The sequence below is a fragment of the Corylus avellana genome, chromosome 10, assembly GCF_965113065.1.
Source record: "Corylus avellana chromosome 10, dhCorAvel1.hap1.2, whole genome shotgun sequence".
In the NCBI taxonomy this organism is placed as follows: domain Eukaryota; kingdom Viridiplantae; phylum Streptophyta; class Magnoliopsida; order Fagales; family Betulaceae; genus Corylus; species Corylus avellana.
This window is the reverse complement of record NC_142499.1, coordinates 16,676,733-16,699,519: the sequence shown is the minus strand read 5'-3', so window position 1 is coordinate 16,699,519 and position 22,787 is coordinate 16,676,733. Positions and strand designations below refer to the sequence as shown.

Sequence of the window (22,787 nt, the reverse complement as noted above, 5' to 3'; positions counted from 1 at the left end):
CAATCATTTTGATTAGACTCCCTCCTGCTTCTACCGCATGTGCACGCCTTCAGCAATCTTAATCTTAATCTTTTATATATATACATATATATATTAGCTGGCGCCCTCTGCCACATTACACGCATTTTCCCCAACCACCACACCCACAACCTCCTATGTTAATGCTTCCCATGCTTCCTGAGAGGAAGCAATATTGTGCGTGCTTCATTTTTTTTCCTTCTTTCTTTCTTTCTTTCTTTTTTTTTTTTTTTAACAGTGAAGCTTAGCTAGCTGGGGATGGTCTAGTTTTCGGTTGAGCCCTAAAGCTGAGGTATGTATGGAATTATTATTATTATTATTATTGGGTAAGGGAATAAATGACACTACCAACAGTGAAATCCACCAAGGAGCTTGGGCGGGAGATGAAAGAGTTCTTAAGCATTATGGATCCTCTTCTAGTCAGCAATTGTTCATATAGATTGTATCTTTGTGGGTCTCACATCTTGAACCATTCTCTACTATTCACCTTTGTTAGTGTCATTTCTTGGCTTACCCAATTTTCTAGGTATTACATAGAAAAACAAAAAACATGGGAGAAAATGTAAAATTAGTCATTGTGATTTACTTAATTTACAATTAGCTCAATGTGGTATCAAAATGAACTCATATCTTCCTAAGTTAAAAAAAATTAAAAAAAATAAAAAACTCTTTATAATCAAATTCTGTCAACTGATTTAACATATTCGGTTAGTGTGACACTCACTTAAATAGAACACTTGTCATAATTTTATTTATCGGAATCTGTTAAGTCAATGGACAAAATTTGATTATAAGAAGTAATTTTTTTTTTGGCATACCTTAAGCACTTCTAAGTTCATTTTGATACCACAAGCAGCAGGCCAGGGCGGACCCACGTGTGTGGGTGGATTCGTCCCCCCAAAAGTTTTGAAATTTTCCTTAAAATATATAATTTTATGACTTTATTTTTCAAAAATATTATTTTTATCCACCCAAAATATTATTTCTGTCCTCCCTTAAATTTTGCTTTTACTTTTGACCTTCTTTCATCTTGAAAAACCGAAAAATACCCCAATTTAATTTGTTTCCACAGATTACTTTAACCAAAACTCTAAACCTAGTTTCTTTACTCATGTTGAGCCTTGAGCTCTGCACACTGCACCTCTCTGACTCTCTGCATATTATAGTCTATAGCATGATGTCAACAGTGACCGAAAGGGACAAGCCTCCCAACTCTATCAATGATGCCCAAGAACTTATCATCCATCTTGTTGTTTGCGTGTGTGACAATTATTGATAGTGCTTGGGCTGTTGGGCACCATCTATCTTGCTATTTTATTTTTTCTCTTGCAAAATGTCTAAGAACCCCACAATTGACGAATGAAAACCTGTGCAAGTTAGGTCTTAAACTTTTAGCAATCTTTGAGGCCATCATTTCTGGAATTCTTAAAAGGGGAGCTTTGCTTGTTAATATGTTATGTTTTCTGTTCTAATGTGTTTTTATTATGATATATAGTTAACTTTCTTAATGTAATTTTTATTTACCTATTGGATTTTGTCTATAAAAATGACGAATCCTCCTCATTGTAGGGCAGAAGCTTTCAGCCTAAACACTGAACTCATTCTGCAACTATCCTGCCTACTATTTGTAATATGTTCTGCTCTTGTGTACTTTTGCTACTTTTAAACTACATTTGAATCTGTAAATACTCTTATTAATCAGTTCGTTTGAAATCTTTTCATTATCAATCTTTTCCATTTCTCTTTTATGTACTCCAATTTCGCGCTTACTTTGGAAATTCTTACATCATGCTTATTTTACTTGCAATTACTATCTACATGGATGGTTCTACTGCTTTATTTTCAATTAATTTCAATTAATTATCATCCCCTCATTGGTATTAGAGTCATAAGAGTTGAGGATCCATGTTTCTACTAGCTTAAGTTTTGTATATATATATATATATATATATAAATCTTGATTCCGCTCCTGATTGCAAGGCAAGTAAACTACATGGATTAATTTTACATTTCTCCAAAATTGTTTCTTATTCTTATGCTCATTAAGACGTAGTAACTCACATGTGGAAATTGCTGTAGATAAGTTAAATCCTGGGCTTGTTTAAGGTCCAGGCCCTACTACATTGGTTGACTTGTGCTTCAGCCTACCTCTTGGGCTTGGGCTAAACTATTTATGCACAGCTTGGTTGGGTTTGAAACGAGTTTTTGATTGAAGACTCGGCAGTGACGGAGGGAGGTGGGACAAGGTAGGTCATGCCCCCACTCCAAAATAAGGACAAAAATAATTTATAAGTAAAAAAAAAAAAAAAAAAAAAAAAGGTAAAGTTTTAATTTTAGTCATTTGGCCCCCTAAAAAAAAATTTTGCCATATTTTTAAATTTTTTGACTCTATCCAATAAAAAATTTTGGACCTATTCTTAATTTTTTTTGGCCTTTACTTTCAAATGCACACTTTTTTTTGGCCCTTACAGTAGTCTTTAGTTCATAAAAAAAAAATAAATAAAATAAAATTGGCTGACCTCCTCCCATAAAATTTTCTGGTTCGTCTTTGATAGTTGGGATCGTGAAAGTGGGTGCTCATTGTGGGGTTGGTATGACTGGATTTCACGTTTCATGAGCTAATTTGACATTTTGTAGAATTACCACTTACTTTGAGGTGAAACTTCTATTACAACTCTGCTTTGCAATGATTTTCAACTTCAAAGGTTTTCTAGTTGTTGAAAGGGATTATTAATATGTGCTATTTAACGTGTCCACTAAGTTGGTTGGTGGTTACGATTTTGGATCAAATGATTTTGGATCATTGGTTCACTCTACAAAGTAGTGCTACTTCTAGAGTGACTATAGGGCTTTATTATATCGTGGGAACAATTCTGTTAAATAGATATAAAAATATGAGGAAACTTTATAAATACACTCTAAATTTTTACGCGTTTTGGGAAAACATCTTTCAAAGTTTAAAAACTCTCAATTTTACTCCTCGAACTTTTAATTTAATGCAATCTACCTCCTATGTTAGGATATGGCGTCAAATAGATGTTAAAATTGATGAAATGACCTTTATACCCCTGAAAACTTTTATAAAATTCTAAATTTAACCCTTAATTTCACATTGAAAATTAAAAAAACAAAACGAAAAGTTGAGGGTATTTTGATATTTTTCATATCCTCCATTAGGATTTAGTGCCAAGTTCTAATGGAGAGAGGTAGATTGCATTATATTAGAAGTTCGAATAGTGAAATTGTGAGTTTTTGAACTTTGAAAGGGTCTTCTTAAAAAGTGTGATAGTTCAGAGGTAAGTTTGTGAAGTTAACCCTAAAAATATATTCTAAAGATATCGTTGTTGTAATTGAGCATTGAAGTCATTATTTTATTTTTGCCTTCATAATGTTATCCCAATTTTTCCAACGTAACACTCATCCTCTAAGCAATTGGTGAAACTCCATTGCTATGTGAGTGTGTGTGATGCCTATGTTGTGTATTTTGATCATTTTGTTGGTCACTCTTTTATGCGGCTAAGTGACAGAGTAAGACAATTCATATTGGGAGTCTCAAGTGGCTTCGCTACCGATACGGCTTTATCAATGCTATCGATTAGCAACATGACCGGAACGGAGACTGAATGCGGGACAAAATCTAGAACAATATATATATAATGATGTTGGCCGATATAATGTATGTAGTATATATGTAGTATATAAGAGAATAATTTTTATAAAGTCTCGGCACAAACTAAGATCTTTGTTACATCTAATGAGGGCTTAACAAATCAACATGGAACACTTTAAGCAAAATAAACAAAAACACTAAATTTTTATATTCCTATTCCTCATAAGGGTTAAAAGTAAAAAACCTATTTCCTACTTTTCTTATTCATCTATCCAAACCTGCCGCCACCACTTCCGCCGTTCAGCCCAGACTACGCTGGACAGCCATGTTGCCACCCACAATGCTCCTCCACGCTGGTAATCTCTCTCTCACCGAGAGCAAAGCATATTGCAAAAAAAAAAAAAAAAAAAATCTTTTGGTGCCGCAACAAAGATGGTGCCCTTAAGCACCAAAAGATAAACACAAAAAGCAGAGAAAAAATGTGGTCGGAATTTGGATTTGGCTCGTCGGGTGTTTGAGGAAATGCCTGAGAGAGATGTTGTTTCATGGAATTCAATGATTGGTGCGTTCTTAGCTCACGGGGATATAGAATCTGCTATTGGATTGTTTGATTTGATGCCTGAGAGGAACATTGTGTCGTGGAATTCTGTTGTACGTTGCGGGGCTTTCTAAGGCTGGAAGTATGGAATTGGCTCATTCGGTCTTTTGATGGGATGCCTGAAAAAAAATGAGAGAGAAATTTGGATTTGGCTCGGGGGGAGAGAGAGAGAGAGAGATTACTAGTGTGGATGAGTGTTGGGGGGGGGGGGGGGGGGGAGGCCGTAGTGTCCAACAGCGGCGGCAGCTGGTGGCAGGTTCAGATAGATGAATAAGAAAAGTAAGAAATAGATTTGTTTACTTTTAACCCTTACGAGGAATATGAATATAAAAATATAGTGTTTTTGTTTATTTTGCTTAAGGTGTTCTACTCTGATTTGTCAAGCCCAAATTGGAAGGCATGGAGGTTCTGATTTGCGCTAAGACTTTATAATAGTTATTCTCATTATATACTATGTGGTAGGCATAGTATGTTCATGGTAGGAACTACAGTGCAAATTACCATAAGATGAATATGTTGAAATTATTGCATGAAAATTAAAGTTTTTTTCCAAATTTAAAATTTTCAACTTTCCTTCCATTTATGCGTTACATTTTGTCCTACGTTGAAAAGCCATAAGAATTTTTGTGCTTTATAATGAGTTGTCTTTCCCTTATTAGACACATCACACATGCTAACGGTGTCATCCCGTGATTGGTCACGGGCTTATTTAAGGATAAAATTGCCATATTCCCTTTGCGAAACTTATTGTATAAGAGATAAATTCATATTCACCTTACTATCATCAGAGTTGAGCAATTTTCCATATAGATTTTCTGCTTTGCTTTCTTTATTTCCGAATTTCCTGCATATTTATTTTCTAACATAATACGAGGTTGAAGATTTGGAAGGTAAATTAAAAGGGTGAAAGAAGACTATCCTGTTTGCCTACGGGTGCATTCAGGATTACAATTGTCCAGAAGCTTCCTAAGCATATCCAAGTGAACACCAACCTTCCCTTTCAAAGAGAAAGATATTAGATATCCCAACTGTGTGGACACGTATCTTTCCATTAATGGCTGCACCAATCTATTTACCCCAAACAAGGATTTAGGCACATCTTTTTCATCATCTTTCACATGAAATATCTTGAATATCTTCCTTTCTCAATCTCCAATTCCAGGATGGACAGATGGCCGGCCCTGAGGAGTTTGCAAACCCAAAAATTAAAAAAGCTCATAATCGTAGCTACCCTGAATAATATCTCTTCTACAGGTAATGGGCTACACTACAAAGCAACTCAGACAGGGTACCCATTATACACCATTGACTTTGCCAATTGCCAATGCCATTTACTCCCACTCAAAAAGTGGAACTTCCCTGTTAAGGCTGCTACTGCCGACACCCAAATTTCTCTCAACCATCATTAGAAACATATCATTCCTTAAACAAATAACAATTATGTCTTGTCTTATTTTTGGTGGAGATCCCATTATTTCATTTTTAACACCAACTTTCACCCTATATAAAGTGTCAAAACAATTGATTAGGTGTGCACAAAACAGAGCCAAAATGAAGCTTTTGGCAGTGGTGTTCTTGGTTCTGTTTGTGACATCTTCTTGCTTGGCAGTGCCGATGAGAGGTATGTCGGGTGGAACATTCAGACAGGAGCAGGGCTTCCATGTCGGGAAAGGGAAAGGAAAAGCAGTGGCAGAGAGCAAAGATGAGTACACTGATAGCAACATCGAGAACCACCATAACATACCTCGACAGTACTACAATGACCAGGGTGGGGCTTCTCAAGGAGGAAATGGAAATGGTGGAAGTGATTAAATATTATAGGATTTGGGCATGCAGCATATTATATATATACATAAATATATGTATATATGTATGTATGTATGGTGTGAATAGTAGGTATATGCATGATGTATCAAAATGTATGGTGCCTGTTGGCAATTAAGGTTGTTCGCTTATAGCAGCTAGCTTGCAAGTTAGTTTTGTGATAATCTTGTTTTTGTTTGGGTTCTCGGAAAATTGTTAGTGAATCTTGTCTCTCTGTCAGTCCCTGAACCCTTCACGAGTCTTCACCTCAAATTTGGTCATAAAGTTTATTTGTAGTGCTGTAAATTTGGATTCCTAGAGTAGTAGTCCTCTATAGCATTTTAGTGCATGAATATTAGTTTTCAAGAACCACGCCATATAGGCTTCGAGGGATGAGAGATGATGAATAGAATTACTCTACTCACAAACACATAAAAGGAAAAAAAGATCATGCCAACAAGCAATTACATCAAAGATGACGACAATTTTTTGCTTCTAGCAGTAAAAGTATTAACAAAAAATTTCAAACGGTCACTAATTTTTGTTTTGTGTCACATCATAAACAAAAACCAAAATGCACTATTTAAATTTTTTTTATCAAACCAACTTTTTTTTTTGGCCATATATAGAATATAAAAAGCATTTTCTCCACACAGCTTATAAATCAGATCTACCCAAAGAAACGAATCAACCAAACCAGGTCCAAAAAATTTCCTCCAACCTAATTTCTAAAAGTATGTTTTTGTATTAATGTTACTAAAAAAAAAACAAAAGAGCATATGAGAATGCTTCTTGCATATAAATGGGCATATTCCTCACATGCTTAAGAGACATCGTCAACTAACACTGGATGGATTCATCATCGGCAACAATAATTCTGATCTTTTTTGGCATGATCAAACCCTTTAAACCAGGGGCTGCAACGCACAGCCAGGTTTTTGAATTACCTGAAAAAGACGCTTTTTTTTTTCTCTTTTTTCTTTAAACAAAAATTAGAAATGCCAAAATAGTCAAGGACTAACTACTCTTGTTTAAACATCAGGTAGATCTTCCCCAGTAGCAATATGAAATTTTGGACATAATTATGCAACATGCATCACATTCTCTAACCAGAGTTTTAAGAAAATCCGAAAATTTAGATGTTTTATGTGCAGTGCATCGCTTACAAGAAGACTGTAAATAAAAAGGCGGGTTTTTACAACTAAAAATTAATGTAAATTCCTGACTATTAATGTACTGCAGACAGAAATGGTGCTTCAGGTAAAGTTCTTCCTTCGCACACTTCTTCCGCCAAGACTAGATAGAGCACCACCTTTACTTGCGCTAGGAAGGATTGCAGGGGCAACTTGTGACTTCTTTGAGATGCGCACCCTCGGATACGGATGGATTTTGGCTAGTTCACGGACTCGGCGTAGCAAGGAGTTAGGTAAGGGACGCAAGGTATGCTCCTGCTTTTGCTCAACCTGTATTAACCACACAATTAATAATTGGTAACAAAACAAGTTCAGATGACATTTGCAACTTATCGCCACCGACGACATTTGAAACACGGGAACAGTTATAAAATATCATAACAAGCTAAATGAAGGAAAAGAACGCCATCTATGCAAACAAAAGGAAATAAGAAAGCTAACCCCTTTCTTGCTTGGTTTTTCTGCACCACTAGCTCTTAAAAGATTTCGCCATTTGTCCTGTATTGTGCAGACAGTAAGCAAAATTTCAAGTTTAAATACAACTGCTTAATCGGAAAGAGCATTAAAAAGTACCCTGAGATCAATAGGCGTGCGATAAGCAGATGTTGAAAACAAGAGCCTTTTGATATCAGTCCAGCGGCCAACTCCATATTCAGAAATACCATCAACCAACTTTATCACTTCGGAAGGAGTCCACATCCTCTGATGCTTCCTCCGATCATGCTTTTTAGATCTTTTTTTGGTCACCCGGTCATCTTCAGATTCGGATGAGAGAGGTTCCTTGTCGGATTCAAGTCCCTGTACAAAATGACATATTCGCTTTGATATTTGATATTCTGAAACTACTACACTATATGAAGCACAAATTTTAGCATCACAAGCAAAACAATAGTACAACGAAAGGGCTGCAAAGGACCAAAAACTAGTCTACCATTAGGTATTCTTATCATCTATATCACTTTTCCTTCTGAAAAATTTAAGACAGCTATCCTTTTTTAATAAACAAAGGATGATTTCATCAGAGCATAGTATGACAAAAGAATTAAAAAAACAGTCTATGAGTAATAGAATATTGAAGGATATGATGCCAGGCATGAATATGCCTGACGACAAATGTCAGAAATGCAGATCCCTCTGAAACGCAACTCCACATCCCCTACTGAAAATATTAAATATTTACAATGACCCCAAGCTCTCATTTCAGTAAAGGGTGATTCAATATTGCAATCAGCAAGTACAAGGGACTAATTAAAACTATAGCCCTGTGCCCACTATCTGCCAACATCTTGATAGAAGTATGGCCAGCAATCTGCAACTGACAGTAGATCGTTTTATCATTTCTACAATATGCTGCAAAGACCATTATTGTAATTCTATTGAAGTTTTACCAAGCTGATAAATGATGGAAACATGCCTGCATGTGCACAAGTTCATGCGCGCGAACACAAAGGGGGGCAAAGGGGAAGAGAGAATATTTACAAAACTTCTTAATAACTGAAAGAGATGCAGAGGGTTAACAAGTTCCCCTACCAAAATTGGTGCCTGTTTCTTTGGCCGTCCCCTCCGCACTCGAAATTGAGACAATGACTGAATAGTTTCACGTAAAGGTTTCTCCTCAGGAACCACTGTTAATGCTTCCCGTCTCATATTATGTTCATTGCGAGATCTGACCTTCATAATTGTATCCCTTTTAGCAGCAGCAGAATAGTTCTCTCTTCCCTTCAAAGACTTTGACTTTTTATCTGAAACTTCTTCGATGTACCTCCGAGTAGGCTTCCGCGATCTCTTCTCTCTAAGAAGTGCACCAATCCTGCTTGCTTCTAAAGATCGCTTTCCACTCCCAGTAGACAATATACCATATATTAAAGGGTTTTCGTCATTATCCAAGTCATCAAATTTTCCAAATTCTAGTGAAGCAGTGTGGATACTGTCTTCAGCTGGTGTTTGACACCCACATTTGCTCCTCAAGCCACCATGTAACTGACAAGTTACTGTCTTGTCAAGAGCATCATTCTTGCACTCAGATCCTGGAATAGTAGCTGCTGATGATTCTGATATCCCTACAGCACCATTACTACTTCCACTTAATCCTGAAGACTGACTCTCTGAACTTGAGTTCCCCAAATATGATCCTTCACTAGGACCATAGTCCAATTTGAATGCTTTTTCAGCAAATTCCATATCTGTACTTAGAGAGAAAAGGCTAGAATCATTACATTGATTATCAACTAATCAAATTATAATAGCTGGTAAGCACAGAAGACATTCTAAAAGTTTACCCAGAAGAAAATCTTCACATGCATTGGAGAGACCATTTGTTGCCTCCAGATCATCCACTTCTTCAACTTCATCCAGCAATCCATCAAGAACCTACTAAGACAGTAATCCATCAGAGATCAATTGCATAAACAAATTTATTTAATAATGCTCAGTACCACACCAGGGAATGCATAGCTCTCAAAAGGGGCTGAAAAGTCAAACTCACACAGGAAGCCAAAGTAATAATAACAGGTCATAGGTAATAAACTAACTTTTGCAAAGGTACGGATGTATTCTTCTGATAAATAATAAAAGGGGGACACAACCATGTGCATGGAAGCATACACAAGCCAAAGAGAAGATTGTACGGAATAATAACTTTGGCCTGATGTGTAAATAAATATACACCAAAAGAGATACATACATCGAGTTGTAATTCTTCTTCTCCCTCCTGAGTAGTATTAGAATCCAATCCACCTTGTGATAAATAAAAACATTCACCAGTATTAGAACGATATACAAGATGGGGAAACCACACACCAAGAAAGCAAAAATCATTGTGTCAAAGAAGAAACTCAACGCCAGATGCATGGCTCTTGAGACTAAGTACATGTATATGCAGACAATCATTCCCAATAAACTATGTCCCATTCCCAATAAAATATGTCCCATACTTTATGGGGAAAAGCTGAATATTCTAAAGCAAACTCATCTCCAACATCTTCTTTTTGAGTAATGTATGGCTGTTCTTCTTTCACTCATTTTACTAAATAATATAATTCATTCCTCCCTTTGTTCCACTGTTTCAGAGATAGATATAGCCCTCTCAAAACCTAGCTGTTAGAGTTGCTTTTTGAGGTGATATTTAACTTCACCCCCGAATGAGTACTTGAACCCTTCTCCTGCAAGGTTTAGAATAACTAGGGGTACTGTGGGTCCTGATTGGTTCTGCTTCTGTGGTGACCAAGAAGCAGAAGTTTAGCTCAACCAGCCATTGATAACCACTTTTGTGGTTCCCAATTGGGATGGAGATTCCGACTGCTGCGCTGCAAGGGTGTTCTTTCACTCTTGTTTTACTTGGGCACTATTTAGGGTACGTTTGATACAATCAAACTAGAATGATGATTCCTTAGGAATATGAATGAGTATTACTAGAAATGCAAGAAACTGAAATGGCATGACCATTCTTATTCTTTCATTTGGTGACATAGTAGGAAACACAAATTTTGTAATTTGAATTGAATCATATTTCAACCAAATTTTCTAAAATACCCTAGCTCTAAAAATCATTTCCTCAAAAAACCATTTATTTTTGGTCATAAAAACAAAATAACAAATTGTCCCCATGGGAGGCCGAGCGCCTTCTTGGGGATGGTAGGCCGCCCCAACAAAAGCTCTAGGGGTTGTCGCACCACCCCCAAAGCTTTCCTAAGGAATAGCTATTTCTTAGCTTTTTTAGGGGAATAGCTATTCCATGGAAAATGTTATTCCTAGTAATAGTGGCGCAACCAAACTATAGAATAGTTCTTCCATTCCTGCATACTAAATGCGACCTTAGGTTATCTTGAGCTACAAACAAGTTCGCAATTTGGGGGGTAGGGGGAGGATTTTAGTCTCTGCAACGATGTTAATGACCCCAAGAACAGACGACAAATTTGCTTATTATGATGACGAATGACTAGACAGAGGGTGTTTATAAAATACCTATGAAACTTCTAAATTCTTCTCAATTCTTCTCTTTATCTAACCACGAGGACTTTCAGACACATACTTCCAAAGAAAAGCACCAGCAAAGAGGATACAAATATTACCACTATTTGATGTTAGTCCATAATCAAACCCACAGGAGAAATCTTCAATTTGCAAGCATTTTCCCAGATTCTCCTCGCCAAAACTTAAGACACCATCTACTGAAACATGCTCATTTTTTGGTTCTGCAAGTAAGTGCTCAACTGCAATTGCTTCATCTTCTAAAGCAGAAATAGAAGTTTCATCTTTCTTTGCCTATAAAAATACACAACCAAAGGATGTTACAAAGAACAGTGCCGGAAAAGGTGGCAAAGGAATTAAATTAAAGGTCATGGAACAGCAAACTTATGTGAAATGGATTATACAGTATTATAACTTCGCAGGGACATTTTTTTTGCCTCTTTTTTACTTAAGTTAAGAAGGCAGTTAATATTTAAAATATTGCCACTCAAACTGCATATGGATCATGACATGCATCATGCAAGAGATGCAAATGAAATGCTCAAATAATCTTTATTTGTGCCAACATCAAGCACACATAGAAGTTCGAGTATATTTTCCATTGATCAGCAAACCTCTCCTCTCAACAGGATTCTCAAGCCTATTCCTTACCTTACCAAAGTGGAGAACTTTTTAGAAAAAGGGAACTGATGTTGAAGTTTTGTTTAACAGTGAATAATATTAAGCTAGCTGATAAAGAATTTGAAGGAATTTGAAGGAATGTGGGTGATGCCGGGGAGTTTGAAGGAATGTTTGGGAAGTTGGAGAGGGCAAAAGGGAAAGCAGACAGTCATGCAACTCTAGAGGATGGCCCCTTTGTGTGTAATGTGGTGCTTATGGAGAGAAAGGAATGCGTGGAGTTTTGAGGATCGTAAAATGGGAATTATAGAATTGAAGAAAAGGGTGCTCCAAACACTTTTCTCATGGAGGGTCTTGGGGTATTCTTCGCAAGCTTCAACGCTTGCGGAATTTATAGATCTTTGTGCGTCTTTTTCAGTTTAAAGCTTGTGTAGTGAGCTCTTTTGTATACTTCCTGTGTACATGGGTTGCGCCCCTTGCGCCTTTAATACATTGACTTTACTTATCAAAAAAAAAAAAAAAAAGAATTAGATAAAGAGAAGATTATCCAGATGCTGATGCTTTATCCACGTTTTATCCTCTTTATCCACATCCAACAAAGAGGAGAGAAGATCATCAACGTTTTATGATTATCCAGAAGTAGATAAAGAAAAAGCCATATACAAAGTTGAGTGAACCAGTAAGCATTTTACCATAAGAGGAGTAGCTAGTTTAGTTTTCATAGTTTTGCAAAACATTACTTCAACTCTCTTTCAAAAACCTCACACTCCTTCAACTTATTTGACCTCTTATTTCTCTTGAATTGCATGAAACACCGTTTTGCATTTTGGACAGAAACACAACTAGCTACAATCCCTGATCATTATCAGGTTCTAATCCTTTTTCTTCTTGTCTTTCTTTCTTTCTTTCCTTTTTTTTTTTTTTTTTTTTTGACAAGTCAGCAATTAATCATTTGAAGCTATCTTTAATATTACAGTACTAGATCTTACAAATCATGCATAACAAAACCTTCCTATGGGTTTCATAAACAAATAATGATCAGTTGCTTTAAAATATTTCCAAGTTTGATAACCTTGGATGCAATCATCGTCTGCTTTTCTAGCATTTTGGCTATTTATTAGAATGAGCTGGATGAAGATCTTTTCATGATTAAACATTAAACTTACCTCAATTTCCAGATCAACACCCTCAATTCTTCTCCTAGGTACTTTATCCATCATGAGCTTCTTCATTTTTAACATTCATTTCAAAATCGCAAAAACTATAACCAAGTCATTGTCTAAGTGGAAAACTGATGGTAGACACATTTTCAGGGATTTTATAATTCATTATAGCCATAGGATGATTTATGATCAAAATATTAAAAAAAAATTCATTATACCCATAGTATGATTCATGATATCCAAATATGACTAATTATGTGTGGAAAACTGATGGTAGACACATTTTCAGGGATTTGATAATTCATTATAGCCAAAGGATAATTCATGATCTATAAAAAAAGAAATTGCCAAATCCAATAATTCTTACATATATTAATCCCATTGATGTTATAATGACTCCCACGCAATCTAATAAATTAGTAATCTATGTAAATCCTTTCTTGCAAGTTGCAATATGGGAAGAAAAAGAATAGTGCAAAATTAAAAACAATTCAATAGAGTTGAGTGCAAAACAGCATAATCATAAAACAAAAGTAAGAATTCTCACCCTCTGGCATTTCATGTTGGCAACCTTCTTATGCAAATGCGCTTCTTTATCCATTTCATTTATGCTCTTAAGCTTGATCTGGCAGATTCAAACATACATCAATTGCTTCGTCATACCTACCACTAAGAAGAAAAAGCCATATTGGTGGAAATCATTACCTTGGCCATCAGAAAATGCCCAAGAAGACATCAAACAATACAGAGTAACAAGAAAAACCTTACAATAGAAAGAAGTACCACAATTTTCAAAGAAATATATTTGTTGAGACAAAAATTTTATGATCCCAAAGAAGTAGAAAAAGAACTGTATAAAAATAACTCAATCACATAAGACAACAAAATTTAACGTAGTTTGGCTTAACAAGCCTACATCCACATGCAGAGATATTAGGAAGAAAATCATTATCGAAAGATGTGAAGTACAGAGAGTAACTGAGAGAGAGCCACTCAAAACCTAAAACCGCACTACACTTAAATCTCACTCTTACAAGATAGTGAATTTGGACAAGAGAAATCTCTAAATTCCCTATACCGTGCGCACTATCAAAGGTGAGAAAAACAAAGCTTGTGGGCTGCAGCTGTATCTCTCAAACCACGCATGTTTGTGCGTTCTTTTTCTCTCGCTCTCTATATACTAAAAAGGCTGCAACTTGAGTCTTTAGATGGCAAATGAAGTCGGCTAAGAGAAGGATTTGTAATCCATGTAAGAGTAGAAGTCTTTGTCAGTTAAAATCCAAAACGTGAAGGAAATTCTACTTCGTCTAGGAAGAGGAGAAAACACCAAAACTTTGGGGCCCAAGTGACTTGAGAAAGTCTAGTCATTCATGCGACAATATTTATGGAGATTAGGGAGGAAAGAAAAAGCTTAAGATCCTCATGAATGTAGAAAAAGCATTTTTCAGTTCTCTCTTCTAACATTCCATATGATAATGAGTACATTTTTCAGATACTCAATCCTTTGCATGCATTTTTCCTGATCTGCAGAGTTGTTTAAGGGACAATTACAAAGGTTGTGAAGGAATACAGTCATAATAGTTAGCCAAACATAAATCATACCTACCACTCTGTTTTCTAAGTAGATAACCTCTTATGCATTGTGAACTTCTAAGTTTTGATATGATAGAGATTCCCCAAGTTTTGGAATTGGGTGGAACATTTTGTTTTTGGGTCTTCGGTAAGATTAAACCCTTGCTCAACTTCTGCTCTCTCCCTTTCACAACACCACACTTACCAAGTTGTGCTACAAGCCTACATTATTGTTGATCAACATTTGGCACCTTCAAATGAGTTAATTGACTTGTCCAATTGGAATATTTTTAAAGATTTAACTCCAAACACCACTAACTCATCCAATCAAGGATACATTCCCCCAGGTTGAGCGAGTGGTTGGTCCAAATTGAACATAAGCATGGGGATTATAAAAAAAATCACCTCAACTCTCTCAATAAACAAGTATATTTTCCTAATCATCCCATATTGCCATCTACTTGCATCTTTTTCACTATCTTCCTAGATGAATGAATACTCACTAAACAGTGGTAACTATTGTTGTACTGCCTACCTACTTCATGCACCTTTTCCCCCTTTCAGTTGGTGTAGCCAATCGCCAAGATAAGTTGCAGCGGGATTTTTTGTAGGGTAGTATGGGTGTGTACTCCAATAGCTAAAGGAGGGTAGGAGGCTCAAAATTTACTTGTGTTTAACCGAGCTCTTTTGGGTAAGTGGTTGTGGCGCTACGTTCATGAGAGAGAGGCCTTATGGAGGGTGGTTGTGGATTCTAAATATGGCCGTGCTTGGGGTGGGTGGTGTTCTAATGAGGTTCAAAGGTCGGATGGGGTGGGACTCTAAAAGAATGTTATGAGGGGTTGGGGGGAGCTATCTAGCCACACTAGATTTGAGATGGGGGGATGGCTCCAAAATTTTTTTGATAAGTAATTTTAATTGGCACCGGGTATCCGGAGCTATGCTCCGACTAATCCCGGGGATGCACAGGCCCTCGGCAAGGAATTTCCCGCAAGTACACCTTGGTTAAATCAAGGGGCGAACCCCCAATCCGATGGCCCCAAGAAATAGGTTGCATGGGTTTCGAACTTAAGACCTTGAGGAGCAAACTCAAAGTCCCAAGCTATCCAACCACTTGACTTCTGGCATGATGTTTGGTGTAGGGCTCAAACTCCCAAGACATCTTTTTCGGACTTGTTTAGCATTGCCCATTTTAAGGACACTCTTGTGGCAGACCATTTAGAGCTTTCTAGTACCTCCCATCAGTGGAATATTAATTTTCTCGTAGTGGCTCATGATTAGGAGATGGATCATCTTTTTCTGTGATTGCATCTGTTGTGATTAGGAAAAGATGATATGAAGGGTGAAAAGAAAATTTACTATCAGAATTAATTTGCACCAGTGAGCTGATCACAACAGATGCAACCACGAACTAAATATGTCAGGAAAAAATGTAAGGATCCCTACTACGGCCAAGAGAGAAACACAGAGATGATTAAAACAACGAACTAAATGATATCAAATAAAGTAAAATCCACAGAAAATATTTGGAAAATAAAAATAAAACCTCTGCTTGGCTGCCGAGAAAATGAAGTAATCTACAGAAAATAAATTATCACATATTATACTCTTCATTATCTAGGACCATAGACAGACAAATTAAAAAAATAAATAAATAAATAAATAAAAATAAAGTAGAGAGATGATTAAGACAACGAACTAAATGATAGTAAATAAAGCGAAATCCACAGAAAATATTTCGAAAAAAATAAAATAAAAAATAAAGACTCTGCTTGGCTGCCGAGAAAATAAAGTAATCTACAGGAAATAATTATTGAATATTATACTATTCATTTTCTAGGACCCCAGACACATTTTTAAATAATTAATTAATTTTTTTTTTTTAAAAAAAAAGCAATCAAGTTAGCTGTACAGAACTATTTGGCAGAGTTAAGTCAAACACAACCATTTTAAGAAATTATAAACTAAAAATTTTTCCTTTTCTCACATTTTCCTTCGTTTTCTCCGCAAGCAAACAGAAAGTAAGATAAAGTGAAAATACAACAGATAATATAAAATCTATACCTCATTCATCGGTAAAGAGGCCCCAGCGAGCTCAATCTCTCCGATCTGAGCTCAGAAAATCTAAACCACAAGAAAATCCAAGATCTACCAAAACAAAACAAGCTAGAGAAAAAGAGAGAGTGAGAGAGATCTGACCTGTGAGCAAGAGAAAGAGGACGAGAGACAGATGTCAGAGAAATTCGAGCGAATGTTCGAAACCGAAAAGCCTCAAAACCGCCAAAAAGCGACACGAAATTGGGGGTGCGCTTTTTTATATTCGACGGAACTCAAAATCCTGTTTTTATTTTTTGCTCTCTTGTATTGTTTTTTCACACAGTTCGTCACCTAATTTGTGTTTCGGGTCCGCTGTGAGTGTAAGCTAGCTACTGTCCTAAGACACGTGGTAAACGTTCAAGGCTCCTGGTTTGTTCGTGGGATCGTCCACGCTGGACTCTTAGACGGCGTTGCCACCGTCAAAGCTGATAAGGTTTCGGGCACATAATAAATAAACATTGGGGCTGGGGCAAAGCGCGTCTCAGAGGCGGCAGTATTCCTTTGGATATTTCTCTACCCACCAATTTTTCCCGGCTCAGTGCTGCTCTGGGATTACGGTAAAAAAAAAAAAAAAAAAAAAAAAAGAGTTTTTAGTTTCTTAACATAATCTTAAACAAGCTATTAGCTTGCACTGGTTTATCCCAAACATGCTACACACACCCACTTTCTCGTACCAATTTTCACATTCTTTTAGGTAGCTTAAACAATTATTATATTAAATTTTTAAATAAAAATTCATTCAAAATTCAATAATAATTTTAAAAGAGGTTTAAAGAGGACAGAAATTTCCTCCAAACTTATTGAATTTTTTGAAAGAGGTTTAAAGATGACAGAAATTGTTTGGAGGAAATATCCTCCAACCTATGTAAAATAGTACCACGTGTCTATAAACATTTAAAAAAAACACATTAAATTTAGTCTAAGTTAGTAAACTGCTATTACTGAAGTTAAGAATTTAATGTACATTTTAAATGTTTATATACACTTGTCACTATTTTACATGAGTTAAAAGATATTTCATTCAGACTAATTTGAAAAAAAAATTTGTCCGTTCAAAGAAGTGTAAAATGGGTGTAAAATGGGTGTAAAAGAGTCTGTAGACTCGTATGCCTCAAGAATTTGGCCACCTATACCTTGAATAGGAAAGTACCTAACTTTTATAACGTCTATCCACTTGCGTATCTTAAAAAATTTGTTGAAAATAGGAAGGGTAATAGACACCGTTGCAAGTAGCAAAATCCTTAGCAAAATCCTTAGATGGTGATGAAATTAGGAAAAATTACTATCTAAAATGTCAAAGGATTCCCCTGAGCGAACTTTGATGCCACTTTGTTCCTATGCAAAATTATATAATAAACCAAGAGGAATGCAATTTAATACTCTATAATTACCTTACAACTCATGATGGTGACACTGAAATGTAACCCTCAAATCATCGCTGCTAAAAAAGACCAAATCGATTTTTATTATCACATTATCTCAATTATAGCTCGTGCTTATAAAAGCGCTTACTAACCATAATGCTTAGTTTCAAGTTTTAACCAGTCTTTTTTCGATATCTCCGCAACAACATTATGCTGGGTTTTATTGTCTAAAAGAAGAAAAATTATATATCATGCCGGGCAGCCCAAAATTTATTTGGACAAATGAATTCCATATAAAAAAGAGAAACTTTACCATCCAGGATAATGAGGTTGGTCAATTTCTGACCTTCTTACCTTGCGACTTCCCCTTGAGAATCGAGACCAAATTCATGGGCAAAAGTGTTTTGTATTTACTAATTTCAATACCCTTGAAGAATGTCATTGAAAGCAAAAGGAACAGAAGCTCTTCATAGTAAGTTACATCATTGAAAAACTTAAAACCTAATGCTTGTTGTAAATGCAATGGACAAAAACCTTCACCACAATATTTACACAAGCGCTCTCATCTTCAGATTTGGCAGAAAAAAACATTTAATTTAGAGTCCGCAGCAAAGAAACCTCTTGTGCCATCTAAATCTGTCAGGAGCAAACTCACTGACTTGTTAAATACTCAAGACGTACAGAGGCAACTCAGTACATAACTTCTGTACCCTAGGATTGCCCTTGAATTTCTTTTTCTCCAATTGAATCACCCTGGGCTGTCAACCCTCGGATCTTAACATCATAGTGAATTTCTTCAACTCTTTTTAGGTCATACTTCATACCTGCCAGGTGAAAGGTGAGAGAAGATTCAGACAAGAGGACCTCAAATCATATGTAAGATATAAAATCATTCAAGCAGTATCAGCCTTGGAGATGTGGTTTACCTCTTTCTGAAGAAGGCACCTAAGTTTTTAAAGTGATCAGATTGATACTTGTACTAACAATTTTATCAATTTGATACTTCCATCTATCTATCGTCTTAAAACCAAACAGAATTTTTGCAACGTGTATGAAAAGCTATAAAATGTTGCCACGTGTACAAAATGTCACCTCAACTTGACACCTAGCAAAAAAATAAAAATACAAAGGTGGCGGAGGGGTGGCTCTCCCTTCTCTGCTTGGTGGGGGCTTTGGGGAGCTGCAGGGCTAGGGAGCTTTCGTCAGGGGGTGGGGAAATATTTGTTACACAAACATACCACAAGAAGTTATTTGTCACTTTTGAAACCCTAGGAACTTATTTGCCATAACTTCAAACCCGAGGGACCAATTTAGCAATTTTCCCAATTGGTAAATTTGTAAAGAACAAGTATCAATTTTGTCGTTTTTTAAAACTCATGAACCTTCTTGATAAAGAGATAAACCACATGTACCAATTATGCATTTAACCCTTAATAAAAAGGAATATGTAGGGATAAAGCTCCAATCAAAGAGTCTACCATCAAATTTCTTGCGCAAAAAATCATTTCGGAGATTAAGCATTCGAAAGGCCGCATGAAGATCCGTTATGAACTTCAACACCTTTCTTGGGCAATCATAGTCTCCTGCTGTCACTTGGTTCACAACATACCTTGGCTGCAAAAACACAATGAACTATCTAAGAAGCCCTTCCTTTCTACATATTATAGATTACTTTTATGAGATGTTTATAAAGCACTAACTAACCAATCAATGAGCAATACAGCCCAATCAATTTGCTCATCTTTAGCACATTATAATTTTCAAAAGATCTGGTCTGGTTGTATACTCTACCATTAACGTCTTCTCGTTTTGTTACTATGACAAACAATTTTCACATTTCCCAACTTCCCTACCATTTTAATCAATAACTAATGTCAAGATGACAAACATGCAAGGAACATGTTTGCAGTTTGTATAAGCAAGATGCTATCCTTTTGAAATGTGGAGAACAGTTCTTACCAACTCATTGGACATGAAACAAATACCTGCATAATTAAGAAAGTTACAACATTAGTGTATCTATCAGAAAAAGAAACACACATGATACAATCTAACTTACTATCTACCATCCACTAAAGAGAGGTAAAACATTGGATTCTTGATAAATGATTATGTAGCATGCCTTATTGGCTCCAACAACCAACATGTGTGTATGTAGTGTGACATTGATTATCATGTTTCTATACCATATGCACCTGTATTGGATAAAATCATTAAAAAAGTGTGTGCGCTAGTGGTGTTTGGCACATGCAAAAAGGGGGAAAAATGTAAAGGCCTCATTCCTGGCATATACAGATGGATATATATATATACATCATTGTGATAAATTATTTGTTTCAAAGAAGCAATCTTTCAATGCAAATATATATTTGACACTGCTAGCAAACTTACCAATAAGATAGTCTTCAATATCCAGACCAAACTCCGAATTGTTCACTGCATATTGAAAACTGAATAAGATTAGAAAATAGTTCACTGCATAAGTGAAAAATAAATAATATTAGAATATACAGAGATTTGACTGGCAATGCAGACTGCATCATATAAATATAAAAAATGGGAAACATCAGAGACAATAATAGATCACCATTGACTGCAAAAATACAGTATAAAGACTCAAGAGTGTAAAGGAAGTGAGAAAGGAAAGAATTAGCAATTTTGTTTCCACTTCTTTCTCATCCATCTACAGAGGCAGCTAGACATCAACACACCACTAACATTTACTCATAAAAACAACAGATGGTGGCATATTTAAAAGATAAATCTGAAACAAACATGCTACCAAATCATAAGTTCCTTCTTCCAGTCATAAGCTCGAAGATCACACCTATACATGCATTCTGGTGAAATGCAATGCATGTGTCAAAGCCCTCCGTAACCATTTGGCCGCATAGAATTGCACTAATGTGAGTGGTCTAGGGTCAACCAATGAGACATATGGGAATAAGGTTCGTGCAGTTTTGGCCGTTTCTAATACTTAGAAAATATGAAAAATAAAGTACAAAGCTCAAGTAACACAATTGAGAGTTTCCCACCCATAGAAACACCCACTAGAAAGAAAGAGAGAAAAATAAAAGGTAAAAAGTCGATTTCTTAGCAAACTAAAGTAGTGATTGTAAACAAACAAACAAAAAAGGGAGCAAAAACATACGCCCAAGTTTATCCTCAGCTTCAGAGTGCATAAGAAGAATTCCTGTTTCCAACCAGTGCATGAAAGCAAGCAAGGAAACCACCGTCTGTGTCTCACTCCTCCAATCACCATGGTACCTTTACAAAAAAACAACAATAAAAACACTTGCCAACCATAAAGACCAAATTAAAACTAGAACAGAACTAGCTTCCTAAGATGTCTCGCCCACCTGTAGTACTGCCCGGGACATTCACGGAGAACCACAGCAAGTCGATTGTAAAGCTCCTTTAGCACACCAATCTGAGCCTTGGGCTTCTCTAAAAGCTCTATTTCAAAACGCATAGAACAAAAAATATATATATATATATATCAAATTTACATTTTTCATGGTCTGTGATTGTCTTTCCGAAACTAATACCAATCAAACCTTTTTTTTCTTTTCTTTTAAATATAACGCTTAACTTTGTTCCAGTAACCGGAAACGGCCTACTTTTCCTCATTTTTTTTTTCTCACAAACAATCATTTCGTCAATTGACAAAAAATACCAAGATATATTATAGATATACCAGGAGTTGGGCGAGACTGGTGAACCAGAAGGAGAGTGGCATGCATGAGCCTTGTGGTGGACTCGATCTCCATCACCACAGCTCGAATGCGGTCGCGCAGGCTTCCAGACTCTTCGAGCTGAACGTGGAAGTCCTCAAACTGCTTCTCCAGAGAAGCAGAAGAGTGGGGCGCGTGGGCTTCACCGCCCGCCATCGAGTAGGAGCAGAGAGTCGAAGAAAGCGAACGAAACGTTTCTCTCCCGATCCGAGAGTTGATAAACGTCGGTGATTGAGAGGTGGATTTGGTGGGGAATGTATGGAGAAAGGAGAGAGTGTAGGGGAACTTTGGATTAGGGTTTAAGGAGCGAGAGACCGTCAAGTAAGCGTTTCGAAACGCTGGTCTCATTTTTGCAAACAGAGCTCCGTTGCTTTTGTTATTACGTGTTAATTTGTTACGCACATACGATTTGTAGGAAATTCAAATGCCTTATCGTATTATTTTTTTAATAAAAATAATAAAGGTAAAGTTGATTTAACCTCCTCAAACTGCCACTCCAATGATAATTTACCCTCCAAACTATCAATTACGACAATTTACCTCCCAAACTACCAAAAAAATGACAATGTACTCTCAATTTTAACAAAATAACAAAATTACCCTTGCTAAAATAAAAATAAAAAATACTAAAATTTATTTATTTTTTCAAAAATTTAAGGATATTTTTGTCTTATTAAAAATTCTATAGGGGTAATTTCGCCATTTTGCTAACACTGGGGTTCATTGTCATTTTGTGGTAGTTTTGAAGGTAAATTGTAATAAGTGATACTTTAGGAAGTAGATTGTCATTGGAGTTGTAGTTTGAAGAAGTTAAGTAAACTTTATCCAAATAAAAAAAAAAAAAAAAAGCCCAAAACTTTGGATAATCTATAAAATATTACAAGTATCGAAATAATTAATTAGAATTGCTATATTTATATCTTATAATCTGGAGCTTATTACGGACGATAAAATATTAATGATGACAAAGATCCTTAACTTGTCTGTCAAAATGTAAACAAACATAATCAACTTTCTTTTCATGTTCAACTTATCACTTTTGCATAGATGT

The 22,787-nt window shown here is 36.0% G+C and overlaps 2 protein-coding genes across 7 annotated transcripts; both read right to left on the bottom strand.

Moving 5' to 3' along the window:
* Positions 1-7,036: 7,036 nt before the first annotated feature.
* Positions 7,037-16,924, bottom strand: TRFL8 (TRF-like 8). 6 transcript variants are annotated; one of them, XM_059606367.2, is made up of 10 exons: positions 16,606-16,923; positions 16,088-16,118; positions 13,520-13,641; positions 11,293-11,485; positions 9,906-9,958; positions 9,502-9,592; positions 8,753-9,405; positions 7,796-8,020; positions 7,664-7,720; positions 7,037-7,492 (listed from the first exon to the last, which is right to left on the bottom strand). In XM_059606367.2, exons 3-10 carry the CDS (start codon positions 13,571-13,573, stop codon positions 7,286-7,288), a joined length of 1,533 nt encoding a protein of 510 aa, XP_059462350.2. In that variant the 5' UTR covers positions 13,574-13,641; positions 16,088-16,118; positions 16,606-16,923; the 3' UTR covers positions 7,037-7,285. The 6 variants fall into 6 exon arrangements, with proteins under 6 accessions (XP_059462350.2, XP_059462346.2, XP_059462351.2 ...); XM_059606363.2 differs by lacking the exon at positions 16,088-16,118 and having other exon boundaries at positions 13,520-13,597; positions 16,606-16,924; XM_059606368.2 differs by lacking the exon at positions 16,088-16,118 and having other exon boundaries at positions 13,520-13,597; positions 16,741-16,924.
* Positions 16,925-18,487: 1,563 nt separating this feature from the next.
* On the bottom strand, positions 18,488-22,106 carry LOC132162547 (Translin family protein). Its single transcript, XM_059572792.2, has 7 exons — positions 21,700-22,106; positions 21,362-21,458; positions 21,154-21,269; positions 20,394-20,438; positions 19,962-19,987; positions 19,481-19,616; positions 18,488-18,826 (listed from the first exon to the last, which is right to left on the bottom strand). Exons 1-7 carry the CDS (start codon positions 22,082-22,084, stop codon positions 18,714-18,716), a joined length of 918 nt encoding a protein of 305 aa, XP_059428775.2. The 5' UTR covers positions 22,085-22,106; the 3' UTR covers positions 18,488-18,713.
* Positions 22,107-22,787: the final 681 nt, after the last annotated feature.

Coding starts and splice junctions, on each gene's coding strand:
- TRFL8 (XM_059606363.2), bottom strand. Junction 11,486..13,519: donor CCAACATGAAATGCCAGAGG/GTGAGAATTCTT, acceptor GTATTTTTATAG/GCAAAGAAAGATGAAACTTC. Junction 9,406..9,501: donor ATGTGAAGATTTTCTTCTGG/GTAAACTTTTAG, acceptor CTCTAAGTACAG/ATATGGAATTTGCTGAAAAA.
- LOC132162547 (XM_059572792.2), bottom strand. CDS start 22,084: ATGAGACCAGCGTTTCGAAACGCTTACTTGACGGTCTCTCGCTCCTTA. Junction 21,459..21,699: donor CCAGTCTCGCCCAACTCCTG/GTATATCTATAA, acceptor GTTTTGAAATAG/AGCTTTTAGAGAAGCCCAAG. Junction 19,617..19,961: donor GTTTCATGTCCAATGAGTTG/GTAAGAACTGTT, acceptor GTGTTTTTGCAG/CCAAGGTATGTTGTGAACCA.